This window comes from Diceros bicornis, chromosome 9 (assembly GCF_020826845.1).
Source record: "Diceros bicornis minor isolate mBicDic1 chromosome 9, mDicBic1.mat.cur, whole genome shotgun sequence".
Lineage (NCBI taxonomy): Eukaryota > Metazoa > Chordata > Mammalia > Perissodactyla > Rhinocerotidae > Diceros > Diceros bicornis.
Window position 1 is genome coordinate 75934856 of NC_080748.1, and position 12675 is coordinate 75947530.

The 12675-nt window shown below is 37.8% G+C and overlaps 1 protein-coding gene across 2 annotated transcripts in view; it reads left to right on the top strand.

Annotated features, from left to right (window-relative positions):
* Positions 1-12675, top strand: part of PCCA (propionyl-CoA carboxylase subunit alpha) — a 415707-nt gene that overhangs the window by 13706 nt on the left and 389326 nt on the right. For both annotated transcript variants that reach the window (XM_058548431.1, XM_058548432.1), the window contains exons 3-4: positions 5867-5914; positions 6024-6092. In XM_058548431.1, the coding sequence (XP_058404414.1) occupies positions 5867-5914; positions 6024-6092 (117 nt within the window). The remainder of the gene's footprint in view (positions 1-5866; positions 5915-6023; positions 6093-12675) is intronic.

Here is a 12675-nt window from a genome sequence, read left to right on the forward strand (position 1 = left end):
ATAATGAAGGCTTCAAAGAAGGCAAAAGAAGAGTTTTGGTTAAGAAGAGATGGTTCAAATTGAATGATTATTTGAGAATGAAATAGCTGAGATGTCTTCTAAATCGTCTGCTGAACTACACAAAACTACTCAAGAATCTGGAGGTTGGGAGAAAGAAAGAGTCTATATCAGTGCAGTCCAATAGAAATATAATGTGAGACACAATTGCAGGGTACATGTAATTTTAAATTTTAAATTTAATAGCCATGTTAGAAAAGAAAACAGGTGAAATTAATTTTAATAATTTTACTCAATATCTAAAATGTTATTTCTACATATAATCAATATAAAATCTATCAATTAGATTCTTTACAGTCCTTTTTTTTTTTGTACCAAGCCTTCTAACTGCAGTGTATAAGTCACACTTCTGGGACATCTCAGTTTGGTTAGCCACGTTTGAAGTGCTCACTGGTTACCTTATTGGATGGCACAGGTCCAAATGAATTAGCTATGATAAACTCCCTGTTATGAAATCTGTTTAATTTAAAATTTAGTTTAATTTAAAAACTTCAGCATAGACAGTATGCCTTGGGGTGCATGTGTGTGTACATTTTAGCACACATGCATTGAGTTCCAATCTAGAGGTAGTGAGCTGTCCTGATTAGGAACATTCCAGGAGTCATTAGCTAGCATTTATTCAAGAGGCCACATTCTAGAGTGGGGGAATACTACAAGTGGTTCAGTCATCTTTCTCCCTATAAACACTGGTGGTCTTCCTCATTAGCATTATAGGTGTTAGAAATGGGCTCTCATTGATGAAATCAGTGGTATTCAAGATACATGTTTTGGCTATTATTTTGTAGAAATTCTCAGCCCCTGAATTTACAGAGTATAATAATCTAGTTGGCTTTTCATTCTTTACCTTTAAGGACAGCACCTCAGCTTGATCCTTAAATGAAGTAGTCCTGTGTTCAGCCACTGGTCTGGGGGATTCTTGATAGCTTGAGTCTGACAATATCGTTAGCCAAATCGGAATATTGATGCATTTGTCTCAGGTGAACCTTTCATGCAGGCTGTTGGAGCATTATAAAGTGCAGAAAGTTGAGACTTCCCTGAGCTTATCCAGCAGTTTAAGGTTCTTTTTATGTCTGTTAATAAATGTTTGTATGTGTGGTGTAGACAGTGATAACAAAATGGAGTGACGTATATCAAGGTTTCTAAAATAGAGGTGGGAGACCATTAACGAAATGGGGCTTATACACACACACCACGTCTCTACCCAGATGAAATGTAACTTTTGAACTGTGCATCACTGTTGTCATCTTGACCTTCTTTCAAGAAGTATGCTTACTCCCATAGATAAGAACTTTTTGCCTTAGAGGTGGCCTTAGCAACCAATCACATATAGCCAAGAAGTAAGAGTGGTTGCCAGCACCAGTCACAAATTTTGCAAAACAACTTGTGTAACATCTCTTTTTGCCTTTATAAACCCTTGCCTCTTTGTCTTCCTTGGAGCACATTTTGGGTTTCTGCCTGAATCTATGTCTCTCGAATTGCAATTATAATTGTCCAAATAAATATCTGTTGTTTAAATTGTAGTGATTTTTCCTCAGTCGACAGTGGCAGAGTTTACTTTGAGACTTATTTTTGCTATAACCTCATAGTGAGGTTACAGGAATAGCTAACCCACCTCCCACATTGGTGACCATTGATAATTACTAAAAATAAATGAATAAATATGTATAGCCAGCTTGGGATTAGGAATAAATATGTATAACTATCTTGATTTAGGAATAAATGTGTATAACTATCTTGGTTTAGGATATTTAAAGAAAGCCCCCCTCCACTTGGAATCCACTAAGCAGTACATATTTTGTTGTAAATGGCTGAAATCAAATCTGCCACCTACTGTCTTTACCATCTCCTTTGCTGTGCCTTTGCCTAAGGTAATCATGAAGAAACTGTAGAGCACCCTCTGTCATAATCAAGTCTAAGATACTTTTTGGCACCTATTGGTAGTACGAGTATGTATTCAGACCAAGTTGGTAGGTTTGTCCTTGACTTGAGGGCTGCGTTTAGTTGGACCTTTCTACTTCCAGGGATTCTTGCTGTCCTTGTAGCCATTCATTCAGTACTGTATTGGTTTGTTTATTGTTAGTGCCTTAAGTGCAAGTAGACCTGATCTTTGGTAATACGTATTTATTAAATAAATTGATTCTCATCTGAACTTGCCCTTGACTCCTTTCTTTTTTTTTTTTTAATTTTTTTAAAATTTTATTTATTTATTTTTTTCCCCAAAGCCCCAGTAGATAGTTGTATGTCATAGCTGCACATCCTTCTAGTTGCTGTATGTGGGACGCAGCCTCAGCATGGCTGGAGAAGCGGTGCGTCGGTGCGCGCCCGGGATCCGAACCCAGGCCGCCAGCAGCGGAGCGCGCGCCCCTAACCGCTAAGCCACGGGGCCGGCCCCCCTTGACTCCTTTCTTGCTCCACATTTTATCAGTGACTCACATCAAGTCAAAATTAAACCAGGTGAAATTTAATCATTGCTAAAAATATTATTTTTTGACTTGAGTTTTAGCCAGTCAACTTGTTGTCTCATGTATGTTCATGAATATAGGGAAGATTTAACTTAATGGTAATTTGCTCAGACGAAAACCAAGAAGTTTCAATAGGCCTCAAATTAGTGTGAGGTACAGTAGTAAGTGTGCCTGCCATAACAAATGTGCCCTTAAGTGGCATTAATAATATAGTGCTTAAAGCTTGCCCCATTATCCTCTGATTGTGTCACGTCATGATGTACTTTGACATGAATAGCTGGTTGTGAACTCTGGCTTTAACACTAGTTAACTTTTTAAGTGATTTAGGCAAGTGATTTGGCCTCATCAAGCCTCAGTTTTCTCATTTGTCAAAGGGGAATATTATCAGAACTGACCTCATAGGACTATTAAGAGGATTCAATGAGATAGTACACAGAAGGAATTTGTCACAGTACCTGGCATATAGAAAGCATGTGCCCTAAATGTCAGCTGCTTAATATTGTCCTTAACAACTCAGTTTTGCACATTAGAAACTGAGGCTCAAAACCCACAGATAGTAGGTGGAAGCTGGGTGTAAACTCAAGCATGTCCTTCTCCTGAGCTGGTGGATTGTACCCGCTGTGCTGTATCCCTTCTCAGAAGTGTTTGGTGAGTGACTCAGTGTCTGCAGTTCTGCCATCCTTCTTCCAAGAACCCAGTGGAACAGGCCAGCTCAGCCCTTCTCTTGGTCTCTGAATGGAATAAAATGTCCTTGGTGGTTTTAGACCCCAGCTATGAAGATCTAAGCATGGGGAAGGGAAAGAAGGAAGGAGGGATAGAGAATGGATTCAAAGAAAACTTTTAAAAAATCCTTGAGAAACTTCCATGTGTTTTTTACGCTGGATGATATCATTAGCACAGTTATAGAACAGCTGCTACAGAAGTCCTTTATCTCACATGGTACCTGAAAGCCCCTCTGTCTTCAAGGATTCACGTTCCTGATTTAAAGGGCTTTTTCTTTTTTTTCTTAGAATATCTTCAGAGTGCCTTATATGTGGTTCTCCACATAGAGAGTAAAGTCCCAGTTCCTCAAAATGGCATAGAAGTCCTTTCATAATCTGACCTCTTGTACCCTTGCTTTATTTGCTACAACTCCACCATACATATTTTGTGCTTGAGCTATACTAAAAATTACTTGTAGTTTTTCAGTGCTACCCTTTGCTTTCAGTGTCACTGCCTTTATACGTACTGTTCACTCTCTTCTTTGTACTTAACACAGCCTCTTGGACATAGCCTATTATAGTACTTAGCACATTTTGTTGTGATTGCGCCATATTGTGCACTGAAGTTATCGAATGCGCTTGGTCTTTACCTGTAATTATTGAGCAGAGGGCGAGTTTTGGAGTTGGCTTAAATTTATTTGTGTATATATTCTTTAATATGCATAGCCTATCTGGAAGAATATACAGGAAACTGGTAATAGTGATTGCCTTTGGGGCAAGGTCCTGAGTGTCTCTACATTGCATCCACTTTTGTACCTTTTAAATTCTGAACCATATGCATCTGTTATTTACTTAAAGGAAAATCTTATGTGTGGAGATTAATTGATCTGATTAGCTTTGTTGAGCTCATGTACTAATTGGTAATACATTAATAGTCCTGTGTTAGGTTTCTTCAGAGAAATAGAACCAGTAGGAGATACATAGGGAGATTTATTGGCTCACGTAATTAGTGGAGACTGAGAAGTCCCATGATCTGCCATCTGCAAGCTTGAGTCCCAGGAAAGCTGGTGGTGTAACTCCAGTCCAGTCCAAAGGCCCGAGAACCAGGGGAGCCAATGGTGTAAGTCCCAGTCCAAGGGGAGGAGAATACCGATGTCCCAGCTCAGTCTGCCTCAGGTCTCAGGCCTGAGGTGAGATTAGGATATTTTAAGGGCCCATCTCTGCTCAAGGCTCTGAATGACTCAGGATTCCATCAAGTTAGGAATTTACCAATTTTTAAGGCAGAGGCTTGTCTCAGTTTGGTGGAACAAGCCATGTGTGACATCAAGGTTAAACCAAGACTTTGAAGGCCTTTTCCAATTCTGAGATTCTGTGACTCCCTATTGGTTAAAGTATTGCTTTAAGTTATAGGAGTATTTTTAAGATCATATGTAACTTTAACTTTTCTTTTTGAAATATAACTAAAACGTTTTTTATAGTTCCCGTTAACTTATAACAAATCACTAACCCAGAAATAATTGTGTACTAAAATGTATTGCATCCAAATTACTTATGATTGTGTATTTCTTTTTTTTTTTTTTTTTGTGAGGAAGATCAGCCCTGAGCTCTCCTCTTTTTGCCGAGGAGGACCTGCTCTGAGCTAACATCTATTGCCAATCCTCCTCCTTTTTTTTCCTCAAAGCCCCAGTATATAGTTGTATGTCATAGTTGCACATCCTTCTAGTTGCCGTATGTGGGACGCGGCCTCAGCATGGCCGGAGAAGCAGTGTGTTGGTGTGCGCCCGGGATCCGAACCCGGGCCGCCAGTAGCGGAGTGCGCACACTTAACCACTAAGCCACAGGGCCCGCCCTGATTGTGTATTTCTTAAAAAGAATTAACCTATACAATTTTAGAGTAGGAAGAGAACCTTATTAAATGGTTTCCCGTTAGAATGCTATCAATTTATATATATGGAAATAAAGACCTACAGAGATTGATCTGGTTAAAGTCAAATAGGTCATTAGTGGCAAAGCTGGGCTTAGAATTTAAGTCTCTAGCCCCACACAGAATGGAACTGCTCTTTCTATTCAGCCTTAGCTGCTTCAAAATTTGATGGTTATTCAAAGTTAATATTGTGTTCAAACAGCATAAGCTGCTTGGTCTGGGAACCTTTGGATATAAGCATAATTTGTATCTGTTCTGAGTTATTGAAAATCTTGTTTAGTGCTACGCCCCAACCCAACAGAGATGGCATATAAATTATATCAGACTTTTCTTTGATGAATAACTCATGACACACAGAATTTTTCTGAATTTAGAAAATAAATTATCAACTAAGTTGTCAAGCAATTTTGTCTAAAGTTTTTTAGTATTCTAAAATATCATTTGAAAGTTGTCTTTTGGCAAGAGAGTTTATAAATACCCCATTAGTCCACTTATGAATTATTGAACCTAGTCAATTGATGCTTTAACAGAATAATTATAGGGCCAGATCCTGGTGAGTTTAGTACCAACCTGGTTGTAAATGAATATGTATATAGTATTTAATACTACTCTAGGAAGTAATGTTTATTTGGATCGTGTCCATTGTTAATTGTGGAAAAACTTGGTGTTTTCTGGTCCCAAAATGAGAGTAACAATTTCTTATGTGTTTTTTCTCTCTTCAGACTTTTGATAAAATTCTTATTGCTAATAGAGGAGAAATTGCATGTAGGGTGAGTAGAATTTTAATCTTATCTTCCTTTTTACCCTGTGAATTTTAGTATTAAATCCCTTTAAATATGAATCACTGTTAATAGATAACATTAATGTGTTTTAAAATAGGTTATTAAAACTTGCAAGAAGATGGGCATTAAGACGGTTGCTATCCACAGTGATGTTGATGCTAGTTCTGTAAGTATATTTTTGCTTTATTTGAATCAGGACCTTATTTTGGGTCAAGTGGAAAAAAAGTGGAAGATGTAGAGTTTTTTTTTTGGCCTGAAAAGGATATACGCAGTTTAAAAAATATCTGTTTAATTGCTCACTCTTGTATTAAGCAAAATGAGTGTGTCATAACATCTTCAATGTGTCTTAACTATTTTTTTCACGGCTGTAAAAACCTAGAATAGAATAAAAAATTGCTAGACTGATTGCTGGTCACCAAGTAGATTTAAGCAAAGCCTGAGAAAGTTAGATTCAAAGATTAATGAAATGTTTATACAGTGCTGCCTTATGAGAGCACATTACCCCATACCATAAGTCCAGTCTCACTATGGGAATGCTATACTGTAATTGTTTAACCTTCCTAAAGGTTTACCGTGTTCACCTGAAAGTTTGATAAATGAAAGATAGATTAATGCTAATGGGACATGGATGAAAGAAAGTATAGCATAAAGCAGTGAATGATATATAATTTTATTGGGGATTTTTAGCACAGCAGGCATTTTTTAGCAGTAATGAACTATGAATGTGTAGAAAAAAATCCCATGGGAAAAGAATGTAAATTATTAGAACTTTATGGAATGAAATATAAGTAGATGTTCTTTAATATAAGTTACTGCTTTTCATTCTTTCACACTACTTTTGATAACGGGACCTCTTGGTAATGTCAGCTTTTATCGTATAGTAATTTAATACAAAGAATTTTCAATTTTTGTGATTACTTTATCTAGAAATATGCTGTTCATTTTCTTATCATGACTCTCTTCCTTTTTTAAAAAACAAAACAGAAACGTTTGCAAGCTATCCTAATTTCCCGAAAATAAAGGTTAAATATTTATTTTTATCTAGTTTATTTTGACAAGTGCATTTGAAATATTCATCTTTTACTTAAAAGCAATTAAATCAAGCAATTAAATAAACTTGTTTTGCATATATATTCTTTGATTTTTTTTTGAATATTGGTTTCTGGCTTCTTTACTGATAATTTGTTTTAACTATGATAGTTTCAATAGTAGTTTATATTCCTCACAAGATATTCATGAAATAATGAGAAAATTTACTTTAATCTCTTTCTTGATTGGTAAGCTAAGGCATTTATCGACAGCAAACTCCTCTAGAAAAAAGTTTTTGTCACCATCAAGCTAGTAATAGATTTAAAATTCACTTATGTTTATTTTCAGTGTATTAGCTCAGGAGGCATTTTCATTCATGGATAAATTGAGAGAGAAAAATATGTGAATTATGGATAATCACTGTTTTTATTTCAAGTCTAACAGTAACCTTTCACTTATTTTTTTTTTCCATATCAAAATATAGTTAATTCTCTATGCTGTGTGGTCATGGAGGTGACTGTTAGTCCAAAATAATTTATATTTTGATTTTTTCCTATATATTTATATTTCAGTGTTGGTATTATAGAGTAATCTATTTCTGTAAGTTGTTGCCCCAAATAGCATCACTAACTTGTCCCATTCTTACATTTCCAGCTTTGTATTCTGATCTAGAGGTAGACAGTCACTTCCCAGACTTTGAAAAAACTAGTTTCAAAACAGTTGGTCTAAGTTATAAGTCTTTGTCATTCATATCATTCCTAAAGCAGAAGTGGTAGTTTTATATTTTAAAGACTTTTAGCCACTTTTGGCTGAAAATATAAGTGAGTATACAAGAGATTATAATACATAATTTAGAATAAGATTTGCCAGGCCCCACAACAGAAGCAATGCATGCTCAGTCAAAACTTCCTCTTAATATAAACTACTTTAAGTCAAATTTCTAGAAAGATACTGTAAATAAAAGCAGGATAATAATGATGGTTGGAATGTTCAAAGTTTAATTTAAGCCTCAGCAGTAGGGTCAAATCTGCTATTTGGTTTCTGCTTCAGTCTCAAGAAAGCCAAAAAGGTGAATTCCTCTAACAGCATATTTTACTTCCTTAACATGTGGTCACAAAGGTTACCATCATACCTAATCAGCTTTACAATATGGGTAATATGAACAAGCATGCTATTCAGATGTATTATTAATGTTTGAATGTTTATTTTCAGGAGGGGAGCATTTTAAATGTAACTTGAAGTCAAAAATCTTATATGTTTTATATGTTAATTTCATAAATTGAAATTTACTACAGTAAATATTATTGTAGTAGGAAAATACTGCAAGAGTTGTTTGTGAATGCTATTAATTTTATGTTAAAAACAGCAAATTTTTGAACAGTTAAGCAGGGGAAAAAGACGGACAGTTACTACAACTCTTAAGTGATGTCACGCAAAGAGGGAAGGTCAACTAACTTGCAAACAATTAATGTCTGATGGAAAAAGTTGGCTTATAAAGATGATTTTGCAGTTTTCTTCCATTGATCCCCTTCCCCCCATCATGTTCTTCAAAATTGTCTTCACTATTCTTGTCTCTTTGCTCTTTTTTTTTTTTTAAATAATTTTATTTATTTATTTCTTTTTCCCCAAAGCCAGTAGATAGTTGTATGTCATAGTTGCACATCCTTCCAGTTGCTGCACGTGGGACGCGGCCTCAGCATGGCTGGAGAAGCGGTGCGTCGGTGCGCGGCCGGGATCCGAACCCCGGCTGCCAGCAGTGGAGCGTGCGCACTTAACCACTAAGCCATGGGGCCGGCCCTGTCTCTTTGCTCTTTCGTGTGAATTTTAGGATGAGCTTGTCAAATTACAGACACACCCACCCATTTTTTTTTTTTAAAGATTTATTTATTTTTTTTCCCCCCAAAGCCCCAGTAGATAGTTGTATGTCATAGTTGCACATCCGTCTAGTTGCTGTATGTGGGACACGGCCTCAGCATGGCCGGAGAAGCGGTGCATCGGTGCACGCCTGGGATCGAACCTGGGCCGCCAGCAGCAGAGCGTGCACACTTAACCGCTAAGCCACGGGGCGGCCCCAAAATACTTTGCTTTTTTTTTTTTTTTTGTGAGGAAGATGGGCCCTGAGCTAACATCTGCCAATCATCCTCTTTTTGCTGAGGAAGACTGGCCCTGGGCTAACATCCATGCCCATCTTCCTCCACTTTATATGGGATGCCACCACAGCATGGCTTGCCAAGCGGTGAGTTGGTGCGCGCCCAGAATCCGAACCGGCGAACCCCGGGCCGCCGCAGCAAAGCGCGTGAACTTAACTGCTTGCGCCACTGGGCCGGCCCCCACACCCACCCATTTTTAGCTACTATGAACAAGGCTTCTATAAACACTCTTATACAAGTCTTTTTGTGAACATATGCTTTCATTTCTCTTGGGTAAATACCTGGGAGTGGAATTGGTGGGTCATAGGGTAGATGAGGGGCGAGCAACCTTTTTCTGTTTGGATAGTAAATATATTTCTGTCTGGATAGTAAATATATCTTAGACTTTGCAGGCCACATATAGTCTCCTTTGCATATTCTCCTTTTTTTTTTGTTTTTTTACAACCCTTTAAAAATGTAAAACTTGGGCCGGCCCCGTGGCTTAGCGGTTAAGTGCGCGCGCTCCGCTGCTGGCGGCCCGGGTTCGGATCCCAGGCGTGCACCGACGCACCGCTTCTCCGGCTATGCTGAGGCCGCGTCCCACATACAGCAACTAGAAGGATGTGCAACTATGACATACAACTATCTACTGGGGCTTTGGGGGAAAAAATAAATAAAATTAAAAAAAAAAAAAAAGTAAAACTATTCTTAGCTTGAGGGCTGTACAAAAACAGTCCTTACATTGGATTTGGCTGGTGGGTGGGTGGTGTTTTGCTGATCCCTGGCATAAATAAATGCATGTTTAACTTTATAAGAAACTGCCAAACAGTTCTCCAACGTGGTTGTGCCATATTATACTCCCACCAATAATGTATGAGAGTTCAGGTTGCTCCACATCCTTGCACATCTTGGTGTTATTAGTCCTTTTGACTTTTGCTATTCTAGTGGCCATTATGTATTATCTCATTGTGGTTTTAATTTAGATTCCTTGATGAATGTTGACGTTGAATATCTTTCCATGTTCTTGGCCATTCATTTATATTCTTAAGTGTTTGTTTAAACATAATGAAAAATTGGAAGGATAGTGCAATGAATAACTATATACCCTTTACCTGGCTTTGCCAACTGTTAACATTTTGACTCATTTGCTTATATTTCTGTCCGTATATATGTGTATGTATACATATATATTTTGTGTGAGTTTCTTCTTCTTTTTTTTTTTTGCTAAAGAATTTGAAAATAAGTTACAGACCTTGTGGCATTTCACCCCTAAATACTTCAGGATTCGTTTCCCAGGAATAAGGACATTTTCTTACGTATCTATAATACCTTATCAAACCTAAGAAAATTACCAATTATTCTATAACAATCTAATATGCAAACCATATTCAAATTTCCCCAATTGTCTCCAGATGTCTTTTATAATATTTTTCTTTGGTCCACAGTTCAAAGTTCATGAATTACATTTGGTTATTATGCCTGTTAATCTAAAATAGTCCTCCTACCCTTCCTCCTTTTTTCGTTTGATTTTCATGATGTTGATGTTTCGATGTCAGGCCCATTGGCTTATAGATATTCTGGATTTGTCTGATTGTTTCCTCATGAGTAGATTCAGGTTAAATATTTTTTTTTTTTTTTTTTTGTGAGGAGATCAGCCCTGAGCTAACATCCGCCAATCCTCCTCTTTTTTTTTTGCTGAGGAAGACGGCCCTGGGCTAACATCGGTGCCTATCTTCCTCCACTTTATATGGGACGCCGCCACAGCATGGCTTACCAAGCAGTGCGTCGGTGCGCGCCCGGGATCCGAACCAGCGAACCCCGGGCCGCCGCAGCGGAGCGCGCGCACTTAACCGCTTGCGCCACCGGGCCGGCCCCTAAATATTTTTTTTAATGAGAATATTTCACAAGTGATGTTATTGTGTCATATCAAGAGGTTCATAATGTTGGGTGGTTCTACTGATTATGCTAAGTTTGATCCCTTGGTTGAGGTAGCTTTTACTAGGTCTCTCCATTATAATGGTGCATTTTTTTCCTCTTTTTTTATTAGTTTTTAGAGATGAATCTTTGAATCCATGTGAATATTTTGTCCCCCAGCAACCTCTCATCTAATATTTTTGCCTCCACTGCAAAATCCACTGACAAAAATTGCCTGACGCGGTGATTACTTTGGTTGCATTTGTCATCTTTGCTGTCTGCTGAGAAATCTGTTGGTCTACTGCTCCTTTTTGAATGATCACACCAGGATTGGCTAGAAGTCCAATGTGCTATCCATTGCGCCACAGAGCCAGCTTAGCGCTCCTTTTTGAATCTGACTGCTTTTTGTATTGTCTTGTTTCTTATGTGTTTGAGTACCTCTTTCATATCTTATTCATTTTTAGCATACTTATTTTAAAGGTTCTATCATACTGTTATATTATTTCAAGTTCCAAGGTGGCTGTTTTTATTTCTGACTCTTCCTCACAATGAGTTGTTTCCTCATGTGTATAGATTTCAGCTTTGGACCTCATATTTGGTATCTTTATTGTTGAATTCCAGCATGGTTTGGGTTGCAGATGTGGCCCTGTTGTGTGGGTGCTATATTTGTTTCTGCCAGGCCCTCCAGGGTATTACTGATCTGGGACTAATTTTTATATTATTTTCTTGACATGAAGGTTGCTGAATTATGAGGATAGTGGAAAAAAACAAAACTAACAAAACTACACACATACACACACGCACACGCACACACGTACCCCTCCTTCTGTTGAATAGGCCCATGGTTTCTAATTTCCAGAGGAGGCTTTTCTCCTTTACTTTGAACCACAGCAGATAATGATAAATATTTGTCTTCTCCCTACTTAGTAGATTATTTTTTCCTCCTCCCTTTTCATTGAGGTTGTGATCTTTGAGCAGCCTGGCCTAATGTAGGGAGTTTTCCTTCTAACCTCCAACTTACATGTGATTCCGTTCTCTATCAGGGTTAAAACTCAGTACTCTAGATTATTGAGATCCCCACTTCCACTCTCCAGGATTAGCTGCGGTATCAACTCTAGTGCATACTGTCTGGCTTTTAGCTTCCTCTTTGTTTTTGATCGCTGGGGATTACTTTTAGTTTCTTGTAAGCCAAGCTGTTCGTTTAAAAGATGTTCGTTATATTTAATCTAGGATTTTAGGTGCTTCTAGGGAGGGTTTGCAGGTTATCTAGTTGGCTTATTGTTGGATTGTCTTAAAATAGTATGACATCCTATTCTCTGTTGAGGAAGTTTTCTTGCTTTCTTTGAGAAGTAAAGATTGATCTAGAGCAGTCTCAAAGTCAGACTTTACCCAGGAAAACAGTTCATATATACTGATGAGATTAGTGCAAGTGTATCCAGGGGATGAGGCCAGAGTCAACAAGCAGTGTAAAGCACTCCAGTGGGAAATGGTCAGGGCTGGAGAAAGCAAAATGAGTTAGCCTCTTATCAAGTCATGAATTGTTTTTTATGTGTCATTCTCCAGGTCCTTATTATTCTTTGGAAAGATTTGTAGGGAATGGTTTGTGAAAGGAAGATAGTCCTACTGGAAGACTGTATCATGCTGGGATTTTGATAGGGATTGTGTTTTATCTGCAGA